Source organism: Osmerus mordax, chromosome 8 (genome assembly GCF_038355195.1).
Source record: "Osmerus mordax isolate fOsmMor3 chromosome 8, fOsmMor3.pri, whole genome shotgun sequence".
Taxonomy (NCBI): Eukaryota; Metazoa; Chordata; class Actinopteri; order Osmeriformes; family Osmeridae; genus Osmerus; species Osmerus mordax.
In genome coordinates this window covers 12026621-12052856 of record NC_090057.1, presented here as the reverse complement: position 1 = coordinate 12052856, position 26236 = coordinate 12026621, and the positions used below count along the sequence as shown (strand labels likewise).

Genomic DNA, 26236 nt, shown 5'->3' with positions numbered 1-26236 from the left:
CTTCTGGTGTGTATTTATGTGTGTGCTGGGAAAATGTTGGTACCCTTGTTGCCATGACTTCGAGAAATTTGTGAGTAAAAGGTGCACTCTTAAATAATAACTTTTTATAAACCTACGTCTGTACACAATGCCTTATATTGAACATGTTTTAGACATTTCTGCGTGTGTTTGAAAATCAACTACCAACTCTTGACTTTTGGAGGTAAATGCATCCATGATATGGATGGAAAATGTATATTGGAGGTCAAAGCCCATCACGATGATAAACATTCAATTTACTGTTTAATGTGCCACATACAGCTAAAGTAAAGTATAGTACAACTAGAGGCTACAATTTTGGGGGAAATTGTGAAGTGTGCTTGCGGATGCCACAGCTGGGGCAGTTTAACTACACCACTTTCAAACATTTCATAGCAAATGTCCATCATGTTCAAATATTTTCAGAAAGACAGCAGTTTTCATGGGGTGTACTTGCAGTACCCAAGGCCCTGTTTTCAGGCCTCATCTTGCATGGTGCACAAACCAGTGAGCTAATAAGGCCCCGATACGATGCCTACCATGACTTGTGGAGTAAAGATGCATTATTTTGAAGAAAACTAACATTTTCGTTTGATGTGTCTCTTGGTTGTGCCGACCTTCAATCCAAGGTAGCAAATGTCTATGTAGATGGACTTATTAGTTCAAGACTTCTAATACCAAGAAGATAATACATTTAAAATAAAACATTTCCCTGCTTGGTGGATACTGGGTCATTCTACATTAGACTACACTACCCAGGAGTCTGAGTGTAAACCCATGAACTGCCAATTCAGTGAGTGGAACGCTGCCTGCAAAAATCTACCTAAGGCACGCAGGAGTGCATCGTAATCATCTCCAATCATGCTGCTTAGTTCTCTCCTGCAGCTTGAAGGCCAGAGCAGAGGCTGTCGAATGTTGTCTAGTGTCTACAAGCTATTCCTCCTCACGCTCAGCTCTGAAACGTACAGACCAGAGGTGAGCGGCCATTCTAGTTGAACTGCACATATGCTGTACTGTGTTTTATTAAAAAATGTGTTATGTATTTGTGTGTTATATATAGAGGGAAAATGTGAATTTGTGTTCAGTTTAGGTGGATCAATTAATAAAAATTAATTCTACAAAAACGATTCTCACGCAAACATTTGATGGGATCACAAGTGTTCCATCACATCACCTTTTAGATTTTTTTTACATAAAGCGACACGTATATTAATATGAACCTTTTTCCATTACGTTTTTAAACATAACGCAGAGGAAAGACAGAACACCGCCTTCCATTTCGAAATGCAGGGCTAAAAGTAACGTGGGTGTCTTTTGTCTGTCTGATGTGTGCCTCCACCAAACCAGCCTCGTGCTTCCTGTCCTCCCCCTCAGTCACAGGGGCTTCCCACAGAGTCCACCCTTGATGAGAGCAGCAGGGGGCACCCCCCCCCCTCCCCCTCAACTCGTTGAACCCAGGGTGGGGCTCAAGATGCTGCACTGCTCGAAAACGGAAAACAGACATTTCAAACGCTAGCCTTCTCAATTAATGGAATGAGTGTTACAGAGATCGGCAGGGAAAGAGATGGAGAATCCGTGGATACCAGTTCTCCATCGTAACTGGCGACCGCCCTCACCTAATTCTACCGTGCTCACTAATAGGAGTGTGGCTAGTTGTGTTACTTGACTGCGCTCCATTCCAGCCCGTTGTCACAGTAAAATATTTCGCATTAACACAAAGTTAATAAGGAAATACTGAAAGTGCCATGATTGTGCATTATGTCTGCCTATATTTTTAAGGACTTTTCATCAATTGTATGATTAAACTTGAAGCCTTACTCATCACCCCCACACACAGTTACACTTTTAGAGAGATCTGCTTTTGAAACAGCACTTTCAAAAGCAGACCTGTGCGAAGCGTTTTCACTGGCACTCCGGGGTGTGCACACACGCTCACACAGGGAGTCTTTGACTACGAAGGCTTCCAGATGCTGGATTTCTCTTTTAATTAACAGACAGCGGTGGGCTCTTGCTTCGAGGGATTCCTCAGCTCTCTGCTTGACAGAGCCATCATGGAAATGTGTGCAGGTTCAGCACACAGCCTCCTGTGTTCAACGCTGGAAGGCCGTCTCCCCTGTAAAGCTGTACCAAATGAATAAGTCATTGTTTTCACATAGCTCGGTATGTATTTGTCACCCTTACAGATTTCAGAATGCCCGCCTTCAAATGTTGAGGGGAACCATAATATTGCAGCCTACAGGTCACAGTTTAATCATTAAAAAAATGCTGCTTCTGGATGTTGGCACTAAGTGGAATATTGTGTTACTTTAACACAGATTTCAAGCAGGGGGCAAGTTAACTTTAACGTTTTAAATACTTTGGGATAAATCAGTGCACTCTGCACATGTCAAATTGCAGGAAGCTCCAGTGCCCGAGGAGCCCGAGTGAACTTACCTCTTTCAAGGTTATGAAATGAGCACTTTCAGGTGTCCACCACCAGGGGGCGATCCATGCTTGATATCCAACAGGCTGGGTTTCTTTTGTTAGACAAGGATATTTATCAGGTCCCTTTTCTCCCCTCCATTTTAATGGTACTCTTATACTAAGAAAATACTTTTCGCAGTATTTATGGCAGGCTTGACAAAGTAAATACAAATACCATATTTATTTTCAGATTTATTCAGATTTAACTGACCAGCTACAATAATATTGCATAGGATATACATTTCAAAATAGCCTGCTTTGTTATGTACACAACACACAGAGTGTTAAATGGTCAAAACCAGATGACAAGAAAAATATCCATACTGAAAGTGAACTTAGCATGAGACCAGTGTGGTTAAGAGAGCAAGATCATATCCTCTGAAAATCATGTTGTAGAACTGACACATACGCTCTCATTTTACAAGACAGTCAAACAACAGTAATGTTCATATTGCACTTGGGATTAAAAGGATTCTTTATGCGCCCATGTATTTTCTACTTCTCTTGTTCTGGATTTGAAGTGGTAGCAGGACCTCTAATCGCAGGTGGAAGGTCAACTCTATCAAGTTATCGCCTAGCTTGAGTAAACAAGGCATTTGCCTGTTTGAAGACACTGTGGTCGATATTCATAGTAGTCAAGTATGAATATAAACGACAAGGTCTTTCAAATGAATAAATTATCCTACATGTCCTTCTCACCAAGTCATTATATGAGACCGATTGTTGACAAAAAGCCAGTTCAGACAAAAATAAGGTCTAGAACATTTCTGAAGTAACCAGTGTTTTTCTAATGTCCCTGTGTTTCACTGTTGAGTTATGGCTACAGTTGTGACTGGTCTGACAAACGAGTACATAGACTGTGATTATGGATCAAATCTTTTGGTTAACTCAGCCAAGTTGGTTCAGTTTGATAACCGGGTGAAAAGCTGCCAGTTAGTCTGCCTGGTCCATTGCAATCATCTTTAGAACTTACTGACAAAGTGGAAGGCCTGGGTGCACCAACAGTACAATTAATAAACCTCTGGACAATTAAAAACGTCATGATTCACAACAAATATTTACAGACATCTTTTGTTTTTTACCTCATCTATTAAACGGGAATATAAAATACAGGGGCCAAACTCTGCTACAGAGACCACAGACTGTCGTCTCATAAATAAAACGCAATATATTATTCGAATTTTGTCGTACAAATAAACAAAGCGATATCACAGGAAAATTGTATAAATACAAATACCTACAACGCACAGAAAAAAACACAAAAAGCTTACAAAGCTTGAGAAGTTCACAACTCATTTTGAGGCCGGCACGCAGCAGTCTTGAGGAGGGAAGGACCCACAGAAGAATGCTGATGGTGTCATAAACAAGTCTCCTTGGTTTATTGTTTGTGGTTGATGTCTTCCAGTGGGAGACTGGCTGGCTTGGGCGAGACTCCTTCGATCACGAGGGTGGGGTTCTTGTGTGTGGCAGCCATGCCTGGGAGTTGGAAAGACAGAGAGAGAGAAAGAGGGGGGGGGGGGGGGGGAGTCTGTTGTGTGGCATCCAGTGAGACTTTGAGAGCTTCACAACAGAGAACTGCTGGAGATCCCGCGTAAGCTCACAGTTAGCTGAGCTGACGAGCGGAGTATGAGAGGCAGTGTGAATTACAGTTCCCATCGTTTACATTTGTTCCCTTATATTTTTAACTAGTTGGGACACCGGTGCATTTGGAAACACAGCGCAACACTTGCACCACAGTGCAAAGCCCTCTGTCCCAAACTGAAAACCACCAGAGACAGGAGCACATTCCACAGAGAGGGAAGGAACTGCGTCAGGCTGCTTGCAGTTTGTTATTCAGTTGCATACTGGTTGACTGGCGGCTCTGGCTCCTCCTCCTGCCTTTCTATTGGACGCAGACACGGGGGCCCCCTTTCAGGGTGGAGCTGAGCACACACACACACACATACCAGCTGTTGTGAAACTCTCAGTGTAGCCTTTTCCACAAGCAAGGACCTCCACGTGATTGGAGCCACTGCCCCTCACCCCCTTAATCTCTTGCTCTCACTCTTCTGTACCCTCCCCCCCTCTCTCTCTCTCTCTCTGCAGTCTCGGGGAGGAGGGGGAGGGGACAGCTTGCAAGCCATGCCGGACAGTCCCTTGGAGCACATATGCAGACTATTTGACCCCTTTGACCAAAATCAAGTTTGGGATGAAGTCCAATCAGTGCCTCTCTTTCGAGTTTAGTTACAGCTTGTTTTTCAGAGCGGCTCGGGCTAGCAACTGTGCTTACGCAACTTGGCTATCTATCCATGACTTGCATTTTCTAGGGAGTAAAGTCCAAACGCGTTATTGGATGCAGAGACGGAAATAAAGAAAAGGGCCATGAGGAGAATACAAAGTGTCATGTATTGAAATCTCAATCGGACACTCGATTGTTCTCCGTGGCAGAGCGCAGCGTTCTCGCAGGGTTCCAGTCTTTGGCGAGGACAGCTTTTTGGAGGGGGTTCGGGGGTAGACCCCGTCTGGTCGCATGGCTTATCTAGAGGACTGAGGATCCCTTACAAATGGTTAAAAACAGTGCCGTCAGGTTGCAGCCTCCCCCCCCCCCCCCTAAGGCTTGAGAATTTGTGCTGGGTAGTTTCACCCTCTGCCAGTCTTCTCTCTCCATTATAGGCACTGTGTTTCCCCCCTTACATGGAGGCTTTCTGCATTTTTGAACAATCTCACGTGGAAAATATACATTGTATTCAATTTGTGCACAGTGACCAAAAAAAACCCACTGCTTAAATGCTTCAAAAGATCCTTGGTCAGAGTTGCAAAACATCCTGATCTTTCTTGACCTCCGATGCCCGGCGTCTCCTTGATATTTCTACGTAAAACCGCCGTTACGTGAACAAAGGAAAGACAGTGTCTCTTGAAAAGTACTTTGGAGCGTGAACATTGGTGTCCACGACCAGTTTAGAATGCTAGCGGACAAGGCATAAGTGATAGGTTTTGTGGAATGATCAGCTATGCTTTGAGATTGTGGTTGTAATGAAGGCAATTCTCTCCAGTGCAATAAGCAATATTGACAATCACCCGTTTTCAAAAGTAGAGGAAAAAAACTAGTCAGAATGTAAAAATGGTGTTGTTTTGTTTTGTGTGTAAATATATATAAACCGCTCTTTGCTTTAAAGAGGTAGTGAGAACATGCACGTCCCGATTCATTTTCATAGGGATTAATAGTTGTAGTGCTCAATAAATACATCCTTGTTCCACACAGGTTCTTCTCCTGTTCTCACAGGTTCTATTCTTCTCCATCGAATAAAAATAAGTCTCAATAGTAATACTTCAGTCCCTGCATATTCTCCCTATAGGAACAATGATCAGCACAAGCTTGCCGTCGAAAATGTGCATTCATCACACGGCAGAAGTGTATCTGGCAGGCATGTCTTTCACATAAATACATCGAGTTTTTGTATCAAAAAATAGAAATGTCCGTAAAAAAAGGAAACATGAAATAGTCGTTATCCCCGGCCGGCTGCAGGGCAAACGGCAGACAGCAGTGTTGACCAGTGGGGAGGTTCGGCCGGTCAGGAGCGCACCAGGATCTCCATGATGTGGTCGAGGTCGTTGAGGTCCGTGAGACAGAGCTGCAGGGTACTCGAGGTGGTGTAGCCGGAGAACGCTTTGAGGTTGTCCTCGGCGCCCCCTCTGGACGCGGGGCACACCAGGACGGAGCAGTCCGCCGAGTCGTACATGGACGTGTCGATGTCGTCGAAGATGTCGTCCGGCGCCAGGTCCGTCAGGTAGCTGGTGGAGTTGGTGATCTCGAAGGCGCCGAACAGCGAGTCGGACGACCTCCCTTCGGCCTCGGCCGCCCGGGCCTCTTTATCGGCGCTCGGAGGCGAAGAGGAGGGGGCCGCCGAGAGGGCGCTGTCCGGGGGCACGGCCGGCAGCTCTGGAGAGTGCCGAGGGGTGGCCGCGTGGAGCAGCGAGGGAGCCGGAGGGGCCTCCGGGAGTTGGGGCCGGCCCTCCTGGCTCATCTCCTGTTGGATGTGACGCAGCGTGTTGGCCAGCAGCACCGAGCGGTGCAGGCTGGGCTCGGCTCGCCGCTGGCAGCTCTGGAGCTTGTCCAGACACAGGTCCAGCACCAGCTGCCTCTGCTGGGGGTAGGGCAGCCCTGGGACAGGGTCCTCACACTCACTCAGCTTACGCTTAACCCCCCGACCCACCATGTACCTGGGGGGGACACATCAGGAGGCAAGACGTTAGACCGCGGGCCGATCGGATCATGTCGGGCAATTTTGAACATAATCAATATTGAGGATCAAAGTCACTTTAAAACGATGTATTTAGCTATCAGAACTTCCCTTTCCATCTTGGGATGTTTGTGTGTGGGTGTGACTTGTGCCATTAGTTTCTGTGCTAACGGCTCTCAGACCGGAACGCCATCAGGAGGTCAACAAGCTCATGGCCTCTCTGAAGTGCTGGAAACTCAATGGACTGGACTGCCGCAGAAGGGCTGCAGAGGGATGTTTCTTTACTGTAAATTCTAGCCTCTACTTCCTATTGTCAGACTTCAGAGGCGAGTGCGTTCCTGCAAACTGCGGTAGCTCTGTGGAACAACGCATAGAGCGGAACGTTATGAAATCGACAATTTGTCGGTGGATGAATAAATAACGGACCAAATGCAGAATCCCTCGAAATGACATAAACAAGCGTCTAAGCCTGGCTGCAGGGGCCTTTAGAATCAGAGGTTGTGGCTCTGTGGCTGTCCTGCTTCCAACCACACTGAGCGAGAGAACTGCAGCGCTGCACTCACGGGTCACATGGACTGTTCCTCTCTGGGGGACGGTGGGGAGGGGGAGGGGGGGCAAGGCGCAGTGTTGGAGAGCCACGCTAGTCGCCATGGCGATCCCCATCCATCTACCTTGGGTGTCAGCTTGAGATCCGGTCCCTGAGGGGCCAGGCGATGGCCCGGCTGAGGGGTGCAGTTCCGCATCGCTGTCTCTTGTTTGTTCCTATCAGAGCCACCTCTGCTTGTACACAAGAGCAGGGGTGGGGGTGAGGGAACAAGTTGAGGTAGATTCTATCAAACGGGGGCCCCTTTTGCCCAACCAGTGAACACTGCTCTGCCCAAAAGCTCCCCCAACACCACCAGTGACATCTATCAACTGTGGCACCTCCCCCCTAACTAGGCTACACCTCCAGTTTGGAGAGTGGACTGAAGGAGAATTTCTCTCCGCTTAAGTTGTCACGGATAAAGAAATGCGAGGAACACTGTGGTGGATCCCATCGTCTGATGCGAGCGTTCCCCCTCCTGCCCTCCCCTTCCCTCCCCCCTCCGCGGTCCAATCAGAGTGCATTAGGGCTGAGGGGGCGTCGACAGGAAGCCGGCAGCCCGGTGCCCACTCTGCCGTAGGCGCTTGTGCGTCCGCCGCTCGCTCGTCACGCGCGGCTGCATTGGCAACCCGCCATCCTCCGCAGGTCGGCGTGCAGACTTGCTCTTCTCTGCGCTGCGGAGGCAGCCCCTTCCTCTGCGTACCGGGCGGAGAGGAATGACGACGTCCCTCTTAGAGCCACCCCCCTCTTCCTCCTCCTCATCCTCTCTACGTTTTGAATGTCAAAACCCTCTGAGAAGTGGATGAGTAGTGAATGAAATGGAGTCGTCGTCGTCGTCGTCCCCCCCCCCCCCCCCCAATTGAGCCTTCTTTCAACCTTTCGTGCTCTTCTGACACCCTCGGGGTTCCACTCTCCCCCACTCAAAAAAAAAAGTGGATATGCTGCGTTGCTTGATATCTATGTGGAGGCCGGTTGCTCTGAGGAGTCTGATGCCAGTGATTACATAACAGCAGCTCTGGACGTTTGCTGACCTGCATTGTCTGTTAGGTTTGCTCTGAGTGGTGCACGTTGTAGCATGCATGCTCTTCCTGACTTGTGATTCTGCGACCTCTATGACCGAAACCAGATTTGCTGCTGGTTGCTGAAACTCAATTTAGGACTAAAAATACCGCAATCTCTTGACTTTCATATTGCACGTCTGACGCTCAAAGTCACCATTAATCCTACATTAACATAGACTATAGCCTACTTCAGTGCCCGAGTGGTCGCGACATATAGCCCACTAGAAAAGTGTGGACGTTCTTATCAGACCTCAACGTTCAATAAAATAATTTTTCCTACCAATTAAAAAGTCCCCCGTTTTCTGGTGCGCGCTTTTGAAAGAAGAAACTCAAATAATACGGCCGCGGATGGGGCAAGGTTGCCTCGTGTTGGCAGCTGTGAAGCAGCCAGCCGTGCTTTTAAAGGGGCCTCTCTCATTAGGCTAGCCTCTCTCTCTCTCCCTCTCTCTCTCCCTCTCTCTGTACGCCTGCTTACCATGGCAACAGCGCTGGATGAGAGGCCAAAGCCCGAAAGGCAACAGTAACTGTAACACAGACCGTGCATAGATAGAGGACTGCTACACTGGGGATCTAGCTACAAGAACCTCTGTGAGTAGGTTTACGCTGATACGCCTCATTTCAAATGTTGTGACAACACACAACAGGGTAATCTTTGCGCGTAAAGCATATTTCTAACCTGTGAAATAACCACGTCGGTGTAACCGTTCTTCCCCTTTGGCGCGGCCGTTTCTCATCCCTGTTAACAGGCGAGTTCTCACACCTTCCCTGGAGCACATGCATGCATCCACAAAACCACTTCATTCCCCTCCACCTCTTGAACATACCCCGAACAACTGTTCGCACCAACTCCCTTGAGGGCGACAACTTTCTGTTTTAACGGTTAATAAAACTGCACGATGGAGTCACAACACCTCCCGTGTTCAGCCTCGGAGGCAACGGCTCTCCGTCCCCCGTCCCCAGAGATGGAGGGAGGAGTGTAAAGAAGTGGGAGGGGAGAGGGAGAAAGAGAGGACTGCGGGGAAGGAGAGCTCCAGTTAGAAGGGGAGTGGGGAGGAGGCGGAGCCTTCCGTCGATGAGCAGAAGAGGGGTCCTGTTCAACAGTTGAGCATACGGACCTTTTTGAACGGATGTCTTTATATGGACAGGTTTGTCACTGGGTGGCAGAACCACCCCGATGAAATGAGTCACGAATAACGAATGAGTCACGTCGGTTAGTCAGACGCTAGACTTCAGGAAACCCTCGCCAAATGATCGTGTTAAAAAACAATTGTTAAAATGCGTATGCACTGACGACCTACCTGACACTGCAACTCTCTGGTCACACTGAAAGACTAAAGTCTTCCAAGTGTTGAGATCAGAGAATCCATTTCTGTACACCATGTCTATTAAGTTGCTTTAGGATGCCAGTGTCCAGGTTACTTATCAAAAGTTCCTCAAAACTATCTGGAGCTATGACGACTTGACATCTGCTTCTCACTTATGGTACCCAAAAGGATGAGTTCAGTCTGTCACCCACATTTGTGAAAAGTAAAGGCTTTGTATGTACTAGTAGCTTTCCGGGTGTCACAAAGACTAAATTCATTAGAATCTAGCATATGCCTGCATTTACTATGGTACCAGGTCGTTGTTCAGAGCCTTTATTCCGACTGAATTGGCATCATCTGATTTGAACCCAACAGGGAGTATATTATGGACTGCACGTGAGTTGTGATCGTTGTCTCGAGCATTGAGGCTCAATAACTTAATGATTTCAACTTCACTTGCTCAACAGAAATACTAAGCAAACGAGTCGTGTTAAATCCAATTACGCAACAACACAGCGGCGCAGCAGTAGAAGTATTGTGCCTCTGCTCAACTCACTTATGAAAACGCTAGCTGAGTGTGTTAGTGGCTAGGTCCGATAATCACTTGGAATCGTAAGTACAGTAAGTGAGATTGCCTTTGAACCACAATATAACATGATAGATTCAAAATATCGTTAGGCTATAACTTGGGTAGCAAGTCAGCAAAGCGGCAAGCTAAAACGTTAGCCAAGTTTGCAACACTGTTATTCAATAAAACTGGTGATGGCAGATTCGCGTTTGAGAGCTAGCAAACACTACGCTACTTTTAATCAACTTACTAGCCTAGCCAACTCAATTATACTATGCTAGTTCAAGATAGTAGGGCAACATAAGATGTGACGACGTTTGTCGAGTCCTTTGCGAACATTTGAGAATACGTGTGGGACAACTTGTTAAAGTCTAGACTAGAGGGTTGCTTGATGATGAAGATGGCTACTGTACTAGACTGCACTGGTGATTTATATTAGCGCTAACGTAGCTGACAACATAAATTATGTTATAGTCCACTGGAGTTCTAAATGCTGAAAATAAGTATGTGTCTAGCTTGTTAATGAATGATAACACATGTTTACTACAGTTTAAACTAGTCAATGTCAATTAAGTTTTTACCTTGACGAATGGTGGACATCTTCGGGTTGTTCAATTCCCTTCTCGGCTGACTCGACATCCAGTCTGCACATCGAGGCAGTTTGAATTCCGTTTCTCCTTTTCACCAGTGTGGTCTTGTATGGCATGATTTCCCTTTGACCCATGTCATTGTTTTGCTCTATCTAGCTATGTACTTGTATGGCTGATTGTAAAAACACGTTGAAGTATGTTCGTACTGTACCAGTTGAGCAGATACTAGTACAGATAGATAGCCAAGCTAACACTGGCTAGGTAGCTAACTTAGAAAAGAAAAAACAGTTCGAAACCAGCTACTCTACTTTAATCCCGGAAACTACATTATGGTAATGCATGATAAATTAAAACTGAATCCCCTCCACCTTAGTTTATCACATCCAAAGTAAAAACATCCCTTTCCAAAACTCCTCCGGGGTTGTATGACAAGTCTTCATTACGGTTGACTTTCTGTGTCTAGCTACAGTTTGAACTGTGAAGCGAAGACTGAAAGTCAGTCCACATGTACCACGCCAAGCAGCGTAAAGCCAGCCGCAATAAACAATGCAACTTCCGGTTATATTTAACATAATTCAGAATAAAGGCTAGGAAACAAAAGTCAACTTTCTTTCCCAAACGTGTTAGTGAAATACACAGGATGGTTACAGTAATATTAACAAAAAGATAAAATGTTATTCAGCCTAATAGTCATTCAAATCAATTAAACTCAAATCGTAAAATTATTTGGGTTCAATTTGTGATAACTAGATATTGTGCCCCCTCAACATGGCAACTAGTTAGATGAACTATTTAGTTACAGAATTTATATTGGTGCAATGATGAATAGGCACTTGTACAAACCATGGCAACACCCTTAGATTGATTTGACTGTTTCATTAAACAATTCAAAGTGCAACGATTTTAACTGTATAAAATCCCTGATTTTTTACACCCCAGGGTGATAAACAATGTCACATTAACATACGCTAACACTAGTCATATCAAGTGTGATAGCTAAATCCGAATTTGTATGAGAACAGCACTGGTCATGCTCTTAATCTGAAGGTGTATTCGCAAAACCGGAAATGCTATTGAGGACTATTGAGTTGGTATCACAATACAATCCATCAAGAACCTACGGGAAGGCAGTCCGGCCTATGAGTCCGGCTGATGGTCGTCAGGTGGGATAACCTCCAGTAGACCAATGAAATCTCAGGCCCGCCTAGTATCTACGTCTGATTGGCAGAGTAGAAAACCCCCACCTCCCCTACCTAGTCGTGTTGCGCTCAATGAAACGTGACTACCAACAAGAGAGCAGACGGCACTGCATTTGGAAATACATTTATATAAAATCTCTAGTAGATACGAACCGTTCAACATAGGATAAACAAATAATGACTTCCAACCGTGTTATAATCTGCTTCCTAGCAGATAATTAATCTTAATTAATTAATCTGGAAAAGTATTGGTCTTTGATATATTGTAAAAAAGAAAATTCACCTAATATCAACTTTTATTTATAGATATGTTCTTTTGATCATGAATACACAGTAACACCACTAGGGGTTTATTATAGCCTACCATTTTATTTTGTTCAGGTAGAGCAGGACTTAAGTGTTCCTCTTAAGTGGTGCATTAACCTACACCAAGGTAGGGCCTATTTTTCTTTCATATTTTTGATGCAGTCAGTTGGGAGTTGTCTTGTGTCTAATTTTGACTTATTTGGTTTCACAATGTATGCTTCATGTTTGGCTACCCGCAATGTTTGGGGCTATCTTGTTGTTATGATCAGTGACCTATGCACTTTTGTAAAACTCTCTCTTGGAAGTTGCTTTAGATAAAAGCGTCTGCTAAAATGCATAAATGTAAATCAAGATTCAAAATATAGCAACAATGAACACACCTTATTCTCACAGTACACTGATGCCACACAAAGAACACACCGTAATAATATGCTGTATCCTTTATTTTTTGAAACGTATAAACTGCTACAGTTTGTATGTATAAAAATGCATCATCTATACTAGATCATGGTCAGAAACCGCATAAGTCATCTTTAATGATAAAATAAGTAATATATCTCACTCCTAGTTGTTCCCACACAGTCAATACAAATTCTTCTCCCAATGTCATCATGTGCCTGAGCAAAGACCTTTGAACACAAAAAGTGTGCGGAATAACAATTTCTTTAGATCCTGATTCCAACATGCAGGTGTCTTAAAAACGACTGCACTAAGTGACAAATGTAGAAAACTAAACAAACTATTTAGTAAGACAGGTTATTCGTATACCGCATTAGGTGTCTCAAGACACCTGCATGTTTTGAGTGTTGCAAACACAGCCAATATATAATTTTGCCATAGTTTGCTTAGCCTAACAAAGTTTAAATACTTTCATTGTAAGAGCACTAAATTCATACAATAACATTTGTAACCCAATACCATGTTTCACAACTGAAAACTCTGAAGTATGACCAAGTTAAAGCATATATGTTTGCAGTTAATAAATATAATAAGTTAAAAGTCATGACAAATGGGAAATACCCATAAATATTCTTCACTTGAAAAAGAAACAATTCAGAATATGTGACTTCTAATGGCAAACAAATGACAGCGCACAGGCTAGGTGCAACTAACCCTGGTGCATAAGTTGTATGGCTGAAGGTGTTGAGGTTGTAGGAGTCAGAACAATGCTACACTGCACAAATAGCACCAAACCAAAGACAAAGGCAGACGGTGCAATACGTTATGAGCATATTGTTTTCTTGAACATGTTTTCTACCTCCTAGCTGCTATAGTTCACAAACATACCCAAAGTTAGGAAGACGAATGCTAAATTACTCCCAATCACATAAGAGATTTTGTGCAGATACTCTGGATAAAGGCATATAGAAAATAAAACAATAGTGAAAATTATCAAAAATGTATAACTTTTTAAAAATATATAGTAGAATACTTTTATATAAACTTTTTATCAATCTTTCATCATTTTTTAAGAAAATATTTGTACATGTAAATATCTTGTTCGGCGCTCAGTTCATGTAGTGATATTCTGCAAGTACAATAAATTAAATGGAAAACCAACAATAGGTACAAAAAAAAACGTAAAAAAATACACATACAAAAACATGCAAAAGAAATAAGAATGATGAAGTTTGAAAACCAATTCAAATACTCCTTACTTGCTTTGAAATATAATTCACCAAGTGTCATTGTTGGCCTTGTCACATCACATACAGGACAAAGCGATGGCACACACAAAAATGGGGGCAGTATCCAAGCCTTAACCTGGATTAAACCAAAATTAAATGAAAGATACCAGCTTTACATGATAACAGTGTCTGTGATTGGAAGCAAGTCTATGAACCCACAATGATCTCCATGATGTGGTCGAGTTCATTGAGATCGGCCCTACAGCTCGAGTTGGAGGCAGGGCCATGGGAGGAAGCCAGGCTGTCCAAGAGGTCGTAAGGACCCATTTTAGGGGCGCTCTGCATGCCGGTGAGCATGGTGTCCAAGTCATAGTAAGAGGCGTCAACATCTGAAAACAGCTCCTCGAGTGCTGCGTCTGACCCGGGGTTATTGTTTTTGATCTCAAACTTTCCAAAAACCTTTCCCGTTGACATTTTGGACTCTTGACCTGACAGCTCCTCCTCCTCATCATCTCCAAAACCCGAGTCTTCAGTCGCTCCGTTCTCTAAATCGGCCTCCGTCCTCAGCTCGGCCCTCTCCCAGCAGTGGCCAATGGTCCCCAAGAGACAGGTAGTGGCTCTGTCGCTTATAGCGACAGAACACAAGGCCTCGTCGGCCACGACCTCCTCTTCGTGACATCCATCATAGCCCATCACAGAGAAGAGCTTGGGCCCCGCATCCTGCTCCAGTCCCGGGGACCGGCACAGAACCTCCGTGGCAACCAGGCGTTCAGACGAGCTCTGACCGGAGTTGGCGAAGGCGTCGGTGACCACCTGCCAGCTGCCGTCGTGGGTCATCTCCTCCTGGATCTGCCGCACGGTGTTGGCGATGAGCACCGAGCGGCACAGGTTGGGCTCCACCAGCATGTGGCACAGCTGCAGCTTGATCAGAGACATGTCCAGGAGGGACTGACGCTGCAGGCTGTATGGCGCCATCTTGGGACCCTCGGGGTTGCCGCCGGCCACCGCGTCTGCTCCGTCAGCGAACTTACGTTTGGTGCCTTTAGAGTACATAGTGGTCCTGAGGAAGGAGGTTAGCCGAAGACCTGGGTTAGAAGATACCGTGACAGATTTACAGACTTCATTTTGTTTTTTTAAATGTCAGTTCTGTATTGCTGTTTACTTGTACATTTCTGTGTAAAAGATGCTACACATTTCTTCATAGGTAGCTAAGTCAAAATATAACTACGATAGAACTAAGGGGTTTCTAAACAAACTCTAACATGAATAATGCTAATCCATTCACTTTCCAACCTGAAGCAACTGCATCTGAACACCACCACAAAAGACGATTCAAAAAAAGATACTTGAAAGGGTTTGTTCATTTACTTTTCTCTACGTTTCCTACGGCGGCGCACGGGCATATACACGAGACGACTTCCTCTTTTGCTCATCACTTCAGCGTGTTACTGACAAACTGCTTCTGTTCTCAACTCTTTCAGGTCTTGTCAAGCAGACCACCAAGACACCTGCTGAGTGAAACACCCAACTTTGTAGATCACTGGACTTATCAAAACAACAACAAAAAAACATTTTGCTACCAGATTTCATTTGCTTCCTGCCTTAGGTGAGCCACCGGTTTCTTGTCTAGAAACAGGTGACACTGACAACGTTTGTAGTTTGGATTAGATGGAGTGGAAGTAGTAGTAAGATCAATGGCAATCTGGCATTCATCAGAATTCTGAGCACAGAGTGTCGTTGCTTGTCAGGGTCAACATCCACTGAACATCTTCTGTTACAAACCTAAAATGAATGCCTGTCAAAACAAAGGGGTTCAAAAGCACATTTTACACAGATTTTAGAAAAGATTTTGCCTAACATAGTACTTGGAATACTGTTCCTAACTACGATGAACTGCAACCCTAGAAAACATCAGAACGATACTTGAGCCATGTGATGCAAACCACAAAGATGTGCAATAGTGCCTTTCATCTAAAAGATCCTAATGCAAGTATCTGCCAAAGCAAAAGAATTGTGCTATGTAAAAATGAAGACACAAAACTGAAAAGGGCTAATGCGTAACAGTACTTGTAAGTACAGTACGTTTATTATTGTGCTGTATAGAAATCAAGGTGGTAGACACACACAGAAATGGAAAATGTCTCAACAGCACTTGCACTGTACATACATCCAGTACCAAGACAAGTGTTGGGACACTGCAGTCACGACGAACAGCCACCCACAGGGCTACAGGAGCCTAAAAGTGACCAACATACTACTAAAGCAGGAAGAACACATGACAGTGACCACTACATGTCAATGTACATTACATCCAACGCCACATGGTTGACTGCTTGTGTGCCACGGGGGGAGGGGAGATACACTGGCCCATACTACTTGAATCAGGTGAAGTTAAACATTATGAACAGCTGAAGACATCTTCAATGCAATTGTTGATGTTGCATTGCATTGGATGAAAACCAAGATGTCCTTATTTTTTGAGCAAGGTGGATACTGTACACCAAACCATTCTACTGTTAGTTGCAAGCAAAACAAATTAAAGTATCACATCACAGGATGTCAAATCATTTTCGATAGTGAGGGGGCAGACTTTCTGTGCAATGGAGATGATTTGTTAAATATCAATCACACAACATCACATTGACGTCTCAATAGACACCCCTTGTACAGTAACATACAACATTGAAGGGGAGGTTTAGTGGAAGTTTAGATAAAGGCATGAGGGTTCAGCCTACCTGACACAAGAGTGATATCCCAGCACTGTAGGGACAGACACCAGAATGCCATCTGACACCAGAATGTCATCCTCTGCAACTAAAACTACATCACATGGGAGGTGTCACGTAATGTATAAACACCTTTCAAGTTTTCACTCATTTTACAAAAAAGGGTTATATTATGAACTGAACTGGGCAAATGTAGGTAAAAGTGGAAGGTCGGTGTCCTACCGAGTATTTCCTGTCAGTAAAATTCATGCTCCAGGAGTGCAGCTGAGATGGTTGATACACCTTTGCATTATAATCTAACTTTTTTTTTGCTCTTCAATACTGTCTTATGTAAATTGTGCATAGTGCCTTTTGACTATACATTTCTAAAGTGATTACGTCATATATTATCACTAGTAAAAATACACTTTCTCTAAATTCAACATTTCCGTTTGCTAATTTTCAAATTATCCACTAATGTGAATTATCACAGACACAACAGCGTATGCCAAACCGCTTGTTCCACAACCAGTATGAGGGGGTTGAGTCCTTTCTGCCCATATGCCTGTGCTGTGTTCAAGCTCCACCCAAGACACACTCCCCTCCCCCACCGCATTGACGTGGTATTAGAACGTTGCCATCACCGCCGGATGAGTCCACTTCAGCCGTAATACAGTGGAAAAAGAGGTATGAGTAACTATTGGGGCCCGGTGGATGTTCTATGACATTTTTATAAATTAACTGTCGCAACCATTTAATTATAACGTAAATGTAGTGAAGACTTAGAAGCCTCCAAATGTATGCACAAACCCCAACCTGGAGAGGACACAAGAGGCCATCTTGAATCCATTCTACAAAACTTGAGTTACAACATAAGTTACAATGTATTCGGATACAGTCACACAACGTGTAAATACATATTAAAACCGAAATAATATAGTTATATAAAACGCTACCGAGTAACACTTAGCCTACAAATAAGGTTGATGAGGAATTCCGCTCGTGAACTTCCGCATTGAGCACTTGCGTTCGAAATCGACCGCGCATTTACTATATTTGGGGGACTTTTATTTTTAAAGAGCAGACGGACAATTTAACTCATTACAATCGAAACATCATTACATAACGCAGCGTCAATTTTTACGCACTTACCTTTAAATAATTCGTTTTATTTTCCGAGTGTTCATGTGCTTTACGTGGGTAATGAAATAACAAGCGCAGTCCTCTCCGCTTTTCTCAGACAGACTGAATTCGAAGCCAGATCGACTGCTTGGCGGCCAGCTGCGGCAGAGGGAAGGGTAAAGTGGGCGGACACATGCAGCTTGATCGACAGGCCATCGCATGAACCAGGAAAACATGAACAAAAGCCTCAGTGAAGAAACAGATTCCACCACGGGTCTAGCCGGCAGACAGGACACAATAAGGCCTCTGTTTGGGAAACATTTTTAGACTAATGTTCCATCTGAGATGTACTAAATCAAAAATTAAGTACCTTGACTTGAGGAGAACCTTTAACATTTAGTTGAGCACAAATACACACAAATGTTCCAACCTTAAATTCAAGAGATTGAAATAAAGTATCACCATTGTATTGCAAAAAAACATTAGTGTATGCATTATACATAAATGCCCCATCAATTGCCCCATGCAAATCAGTCCTAAATTTTCTTTGGAATATCATTGGGAACTTCCATGTAAGGCAATGTTGAAATCATTTGTGCAACCATCAAAGGTTTAATTGGACCAATAGGTCTGCATCCCAATACCGTGTGTCTACTACCCCTACATACAAACACCACCACCAAAATGTTGGCTATGCATCTGGTATTGACCAAAAGCTTTTATTTGTGAGACTCATCTTTGCCTGAAAGTGGAGAGTGCAGATTCTCATTGTGTTCCGATGACAACCTTAACCCCCTCCCAACATATGTCCCATCTTTGGCCATCAGTCCACACAATAGGCAGAGACAGCCCCGTCACGGACAAGGCTGAGGTGCAGGAACAAAGGCAACAGCAGAGAAACAGGGCACAGCTTGCGGAGGATGCTCCCAGTAACACACTTTTAACACGGTTGCCTTTTTAGCCTGCACATCACGAGGCCCAATGGAAGTTGGTTACATGATATACACCAAAAAATTAGTATTTTTTTTAAATTATTACGTTTTTGTGGTTTTGTTCAAATAGAGGAAAGAGGTGAGGAGCCAATGAAAGTCAGCAATTCTTCTAGAACATGAGGTCATTACAAATGATGAGGTCACAACAAACAGGAGTCCAGGACAGGGCTAAACACCCCTCCCCAGTTCATAGCAATATTGGACCAGTAACCAATTGAACTAGATTATGTTTCAAATTGATCATGTATTTTGAGGATGTAGGTGTATTCTGAGGAGTGCACAGTGTGCCCAGAATACCCCTACATCTTCATAGATACATAATCAATTTCAAACACAATCCAGTTCAATTAATATAATAAAATAAAGAATAGTGGACACTGTCTGTTTATCAAGCCCCACTCTTCCCCATGTCGTCCCCTATCAACGTATCACAGTGTAGGATGACCGGAAATCGCAAAGTCTACCACTGTGTAGGCCAATGTCTCTCATTTTTTATTATTATTATTATATTACACTTCATCGCAACAGGTATGAGCGCTATAATGGTCAAGTATACCAAACTGTGTCACATTGTGAGGATAAATATCACATTTGATGTCGAAATGTTGCCATTCTGGAAAGTTGCTTAATCATGGTTTAAGACCTCGAACCACATATCATAGAGTCTATGAGACTGATTCCAAAAGTGTGTCAAGCTCACCGCCACCACCACCACCACCAAATGAGTGGCAGCAATCCCATGTGTACCTCAACTTGGGCTCAACATTGTCCAGCCTACTTCTGCCTCAACAAAATATATCTGTGATGCATTGGCTGCTTGTTGGGAGCTGGCCAAACTTGTTGAGCAGGTTTTTTTTTGTTGTTGCCTGGCTTGGTTACCATGCATTTTTTTAAACAAGGATTTGTGCCCCTGCAGCATACGTGTGCCTGTTTGTCTGAGAGTGACTCATGATCTAACCTGCAGACAAGAGGAAGTGAGTCAGCATGGGAGCACATTTACTTCTCTTCCATTAAAGCAGGACTCCACTGGTAGGTATGGAAGCAACTGTCATTAGTAGGCTACCCGCAGTCAAAGTATGCAGTAAGATTAAGATTTGGGGTGGAAATATCGGCAAAGAGTTGGTCAGGCAGGGCAAATTATTACATGTCTTTTTCACTGCTGGGAAGGACTAGACATATTTGGTCACTAAATGGTGAGGGATTTTTTAGAAAGAGATTAAAAGGAAGAGAGCGGGAGATTGAGGGAGAGAGTAATTACACACTCATAGATATTAGATAAGTGAGAAACATTGCCAGAGATAAGCCAAGGATCTGTCTCCATCTAGTGGTAGAAAACAGCTCTATTTATTGTTCAAAACATGTGAAAATGAAAGATTTTCCATCATTTGATCCATTTATTAAATCACTATATGGTTGTCCCACCACGACCACCCACCCATATTGGTCTACGTGACCATCCATTAATCCGTACACCAATCCATTCATCCGTCCAACCCACTTTCTCAACATGACCCTAGTATCTGTCCCTATATAACACTACAAATCGTTATAACAAGCCATAATCTCATGTAAATGACACATGTGGTATGAACTTTTCCACCAAAACGTTCTCAAAGCACTCTGATGTCCGCTAGAGGCGTATACAACTGTTAACCACTAGGGGGAAGCAAAGTGATTTTTCAGTCATTTTGTTCCACTTTCATCAGTTTTTTGGTAAATACAATATAAAAAACATATCATTTGCTCTCTTGACCACAGATAATGAATTCTAATACCTTAATAATAGTCATGACTCCCATCCATTTGACCAAGATATTACATTTTTATTGAAATAGATGTATTATCTAAGCAGACAAGTCACTAAGTGAAGTTAGTTTTTCCATGTGTACACGGCATATTTTTACTTCCCTTCATTCATCTAGGGTGTTTGGGTAACTAGCCTATGACAACCATCTTTCAATACTGTTAACTAGTTAGATGAAGTGTCAGTGAATTTGGGTCAATGAATTATGAATGGCAGAAAATCTATTGACAGGATTATTGTGTGGAAAAGAGTCTACCTGGAGCATGATATTTTGCATATAGATTGTATCGAAGTACCATCTGCATTCTAATGTTGTGGTTTTCTGCAGCCTGAATTCTTATGGATTGGGTAAATATCTTTTGGAAAGTGTTTATCCAAGGAATGCCAGAGGTTGTGAGGGTTTGATTGTGTTTCTGAGGCTAAAGGCAGAGGGAGCTGCTTGTGCTTGTTATGCATGAATAATTCACGCTGCTCATGAAAAAAGTAGACAGGAAGAAATATATGAGAGAGAAAAACAAAGCCAAAGACATAACATCGAGCGAGCATAGGAATGAATTTGACTACAATGCAGACGATGATTGACAGAACATCATTATACAACACCGATATGGAACTTGATGCGAAAATGTGCTTCTTCAGCATGTTTCCTCATGTACCACCTCATGTAATTTTCTGTGCACAGTGCAAAAGGGTTAGGGTTGCTGACCACACACACAAACCATCTTCAACATTAGCCAAGTCCTTTAACCCTTGTGTTATCTTCGGGTCATTCTGACCCATCAGTCATTGTGACCCACCGTCGTATTGTAAGTAAGTAAGTAAGACTATTTATATAGCACATTTCATACAAGAATTGTAGCTCAAGGTGCTTTACATAAAATCAATAAAAACAATAATACAAGTGATAAACAATTCAAACAAAAATAAAAATCCCAATAAGATCTCTGTTCAAGAGAGAAAACAACTTTAAACATGCATCTTAAAAGTAACATATACATTTGGTTCACCCCTGGTCTGTATATATAAAACCATACACTCTGTTAACAGATCCTTTCCCCAGGTCAAGAGTATGGGCCGTATTCTCTGTTAACAGATCCATTGCCTCAGATCAAGAATGCAGATTGTTTTACATATTTGTTTAAATACTTCACTCGACCAGAGTTCTTGTACGCTATCAGAGTTCGCCAACTCTGACCTAGACAAAGTAAAATTAGCAAGTCAAATAATGACCCAACTTTACTAAACCAAGATTCTACAATAATATAACTAATAAAAGTAGGAAAACACTTTTGGGATAAAATTACTTAAATGCTTCAGTAAAAAGGTAGGTTTTAAGCTGTCTTTTAAAAATGTCTAGAGTGTTTGCTTCCCTAATATTTATGGGTAATTTGTTCCATAGTTTTGGGGCGTAATTGACAAAGGCTGAATCACCAATCTTCTTATGACTGCTTCTGGTGACCTCTAATAGGCCTGCATTTGATGATCGCAGTGTTCTAGCTGGTGTGTAGTTTATAAAGGAGTTAGCAATGTAGCTAGGTCCTTGTCCGTGTAGAGCTTTGTATGTGAGGAAAAGGACCTTAAAGTCAATTCTGAAGGTAACAGGGAGCCAGTGTAAAGTAGCTAGGACAGGACTAATGTGTTCTCTCCTTTTAGTTTTGGTTAATAATCTAGCTGCAGAATTTTGAATGAGCTGTAGTCTTTCAGTGGTTTTCTTGGGAAGACCAGTGAAAAGTGCGTTACAGTAGTCCAGCCGGCTGGATATAAAAGCATGAATTAACTTCTCTCCATCATTTTGGTTTATGAATGGTCGTACCTTTGCTATATTCCTCAGGTGAAAGAAAGCTGTTTTGGTCACTTTATTAATGTGAGAGTTGAAATTCAAATCTGAGTCCAGGATTACACCGAGACTCGTCACCTCTGGTTTAAGACAGGGGGTTAAGCCTCCAAGATTCTTAATAAGCATCTCTCTTTTGGATTTGGGGCCACATAGTAGGACTTCGGTTTTGTCTTCATTTAATTTAAGAAAGTTATCATTCATCCATTTGTTTATTGCCAACAGGCAGTTGGTACTGGAATTGATGGCCGTTGCATCGTTGGGTTCAGTGGATATATATAGTTGTGTGTCATCCGCATAGCTATGGAAATCTATGTTATGTTCTCTGATTATGTCGCCGAGTGGTAACATATAAAGAGAAAAAAGTAATGGACCTAAGCAGCTTCCTTGAGCAACCCCGTAGCAGTTCTCATGTTTCTTGGACCTATGGTCACCTAAACTAACATAAAACTTCCTTCCTGTGATATATGATTTCATCCAGTTCAATACACTATCCGTGAACCCAATAAGCTTTTCCAGTCTATTGATTAGGATGTCGTGATCAATTGTATCAAATGCTGCACTGAGATCTAACAGGATAAGGATAGAGACTTTATTTGCATCAGAGTTGTGTCAGTATTGTGACAACTTTACTGCATACAAAAACAAAGTGAAGCATTTTCTTTTAACCGTCGGGCTGTCTCAGACCCCCCACATTGCTTAGGTTAAAAGAAAATGATTGGGTGTGCACAACCTTTGTTCTCTCACATATATATTATTATTGGGTGTGCTCAAGCCTTCGGCGAGAGCACAACCTTTGTTCTCTCACATATATATTTATTATTTATTTTTGCCCCCCTAAAACTCAGTCAATATTTGGCCTACATAGACAACCTAGGTGTCAAAAGTTTCGTCTTGGTAGCAATTGAGTTGCTTGTATTTTTATTTACGTTCCGTTGCATGGTTTAGGCTCAAGTTAAGTTTTTGTGGCGAAAAGTGAAGCTAACGGTGGCTAATTTGCTAGCCACAGTCACGGACGTTACTAACGTCACTACGTCACTAACGTCACGAAAACACGCGTGACTACCTGTAGCAGAACATTCGTTTCGCATCTGTTAACTTGGGGTATAGCTAGGCTAACTATAGCTTTACTGCAAGGCAGCTGCAGAAACGCCACAAGCAAAGAGGCCAGGGTGATAACTATTTACTCATTTTACTTTTTGATGTGAAACACAATTGTGAAATGTAATGTACAATATTAGCTGATATTATTAAGGAAGTAGGCCCACATCTACTTTCGGAAACGGTAGTCCACTATTTCACTGAAGCATTAGCATGACATTAGCCTCTGTTACCCGGGCAACACATACTACAGTGGTCTATGATGCATCTGTTTTCAATCGTTAAAATAAACATTCCTCACAAATACATTTTCGTTGTAGGATTTATTATGACATTACATTACAAGTAAACGATTTGTTGGTGAAATTATAATTCCCTGTGGTTTCAAACCAGTGTTGCTCACTGCAACGCTGTAGCCTACGCGAGACACTACAAAAACATCTAACGGCGTAACGCTACTGTACACAGCTGTTTAGGAAGTCAAACGGCGACAGAACATGTTCGGCACTCCCCTTACTTAAATCAAAAGTCTTTCAATAGGTGAAATTATCTGACTACTAACCTGAACTTCATTGCCACGGCCTAAACTTTGTCAATCTGTTCATGAAAATAATTAATTTCAGCCTAAACCGTACAACGGAACGTTAAATCGAATTCAACCAACGCAATCGCTACCAAGACGAACACAGCAGTAGTCTAGTACTGTACTGTAGTAGTAGAATTTACCGGGGCATCTTCTACACACAGGGCTATATCGCATTTTGCGTTGTTACTGACAATGATCGCTACCAGTGAGCTTTTTATGAATGAGCGATTTTCCACTAAATAAATGTCAAGCTTATTTACGTTTTTGGGGGCATATTTTCAGTTAGCAGATGGTACTGTTTGAATCGCGATTATATCTTCTGCCGGTAACGTCGTAGAATAATCTTCAAAGGGGGTTCTTTATTAATGAATGAATGCAATATGAGTAGGCTAAATGCCTGAAAATATCACGAGAAGGGAAAACTTAAAAGGACGTTTAAGTCATAGAGATTAGGTCAATTTTTACACCGGTCTGCCAAATTTATTCGTTTTGATTCAGCCTGTCAGCTGCCTCTTGCAGGGGAAATGAGAAGACATCATATTTCATTCTACACTTAACTCGTATTTTGAGTTGTAAATGAGCAGCAAAAAAAATCTATGTAATCTTTATAAATAATAAGTAGGCCCTATGCATTTTTATATAAAATATACAGACCCCTGTGCAACCGACGCAAGCAAGCACACCCTACAATTTTCCCAGAAATTGTATCCTCTCTAGCTTTTATTTGTTTTTGTATTGGGTAAAATTGGGTAAACACAACCCAAAGGTTCGTTATGAACCTTTGGGTCATGTGACACGAAGGCAGCACAAGGGTTAATAAAACATGAGGGGAAACTGGTATCCTTGTCAACAACTGCCCCCAGTTCCCTTCCTCTTCCTCTTCCTCTCGCCAGCCCATCACGTTTTCCTCTGTCCAAACCTGCCCAGAAACAACCCCACCCGCCACCAGCTGAGATTGAGACTCTTGTCACCTGTCAGCCCGACAGACAGGACCCCTCAGCACCTCAGGCCATTAGGCTGTCCAGACAGTTGCCCACTCCACCTCACCCAAACAGACTGTCAGTGACCAACCACACTGCCAGGCCAAGGACAAGAGGGTAGCAGGGAGGAGGGGCCGGGGGGGGGGGGGCTATGTGGGACTTCCCCTCTCGGTAGAGAAGAGCCCCAATTGGCTGTTACCAGGTGCTGCCTACTTAATGATTCATTGGGGTACAATTAAGCAGCCTGTCTTGGTCATTGAGTGGGTTCATTATTCATGAGATATGTGGAAGACAGGAAGCAGATGTACCATATGACCGTCTGCTGTCTCCAGTATGACCTCTGTAGTTATTCCCAAAATGTACCCTTTCATGCTGTGTTGTACTATGGGGTGGTGGGATGGGAGCAATGGTCTTTTAGTACCCCCCTTGGACATTTTCAGTGATATACTGTATCGCAAACTGAATCTATTATGGCTGTCCCTCTGAAACAACAAAATCAGTATGAAGCATGTGACCCCCCCCCCAAAAAAAAACACCAATATTCTACGCTTGAAACAATACAACGAATGTATTGTAGTCAAATGTATACTTTCTAAGATAGTATGATATTTAATTTACATACAAATCGAGTTCATATGTGTAAGGGAGGATGATTAAAACCTCCAGTCCGATGCAAAAACATCCTAGTTCTTCTTCAGACACTATTATTCATGCAGGCTGTGCTGTGTATTCAGGACTGATTACTGAAATCAGGTTGATGAGGTGGAAACTCTGTATGAGAAAAGCAGTCCTTCAACCTCCAGGCAGAAGAAGAATTGAATACGTGTGTACAAGCATTTTCCCAGTGGCTGTGACTTCTCTGGGTTCAGTATAGAGTAGGGGACACTCACTAAACAACGGGATGGTAAATGGATGATCACAAGGGGGACCAAGGACAAGCATGCTGTAAGCAGAGACTGTTTCCCTAGAAAAACAAACAACACAAAGACTTCTAAAACTGAGGATGTCTCACAACCAAGTCTACTACTGTCTAGACTCGCACACTGACAGAATGGGAAGATATGTCTCCTGAGAGTCTGCATTTCATGTCGGATGTGTTTGAACTCCTGTTACATTCAAGGATTCTCCGATTATAAAAATAGAGGTTAATAGGTTAATATAACAATGAGTTT

At 43.0% G+C, this 26236-nt stretch overlaps 2 protein-coding genes across 12 annotated transcripts; both read right to left on the bottom strand.

The window, feature by feature from the left end:
• Positions 1 to 2676: 2676 nt before the first annotated feature.
• Positions 2677 to 11263, bottom strand: si:dkey-177p2.6 (uncharacterized protein LOC568712 homolog). 4 transcript variants are annotated; one of them, XM_067241893.1, is made up of 3 exons: positions 10799 to 10938; positions 7265 to 7478; positions 2677 to 7057 (listed from the first exon to the last, which is right to left on the bottom strand). In XM_067241893.1, the coding sequence occupies exon 3, from the start codon at positions 6675 to 6677 to the stop codon at positions 6033 to 6035; it is 645 nt and encodes a 214-aa protein (XP_067097994.1). In that variant the 5' UTR covers positions 6678 to 7057; positions 7265 to 7478; positions 10799 to 10938; the 3' UTR covers positions 2677 to 6032. The 4 variants fall into 4 exon arrangements, with proteins under 4 accessions (XP_067097994.1, XP_067097995.1, XP_067097993.1 ...); XM_067241894.1 differs by having other exon boundaries at positions 7373 to 7478; XM_067241892.1 differs by lacking the exon at positions 7265 to 7478 and having other exon boundaries at positions 2677 to 6681; positions 10799 to 11263.
• Positions 11264 to 12737: 1474 nt separating this feature from the next.
• cdca4 (cell division cycle associated 4) lies at positions 12738 to 17906 on the bottom strand. 8 transcript variants are annotated; one of them, XM_067241958.1, is made up of 3 exons: positions 17798 to 17901; positions 15309 to 15735; positions 12738 to 15000 (listed from the first exon to the last, which is right to left on the bottom strand). In XM_067241958.1, the coding sequence occupies exons 2-3, from the start codon at positions 15371 to 15373 to the stop codon at positions 14148 to 14150; spliced, it is 918 nt and encodes a 305-aa protein (XP_067098059.1). In that variant the 5' UTR covers positions 15374 to 15735; positions 17798 to 17901; the 3' UTR covers positions 12738 to 14147. The 8 variants fall into 8 exon arrangements, with proteins under 8 accessions (XP_067098059.1, XP_067098061.1, XP_067098057.1 ...); XM_067241960.1 differs by having other exon boundaries at positions 15309 to 15448; positions 17798 to 17891; XM_067241956.1 differs by having other exon boundaries at positions 15309 to 16760; positions 17798 to 17887.
• Positions 17907 to 26236: the final 8330 nt, after the last annotated feature.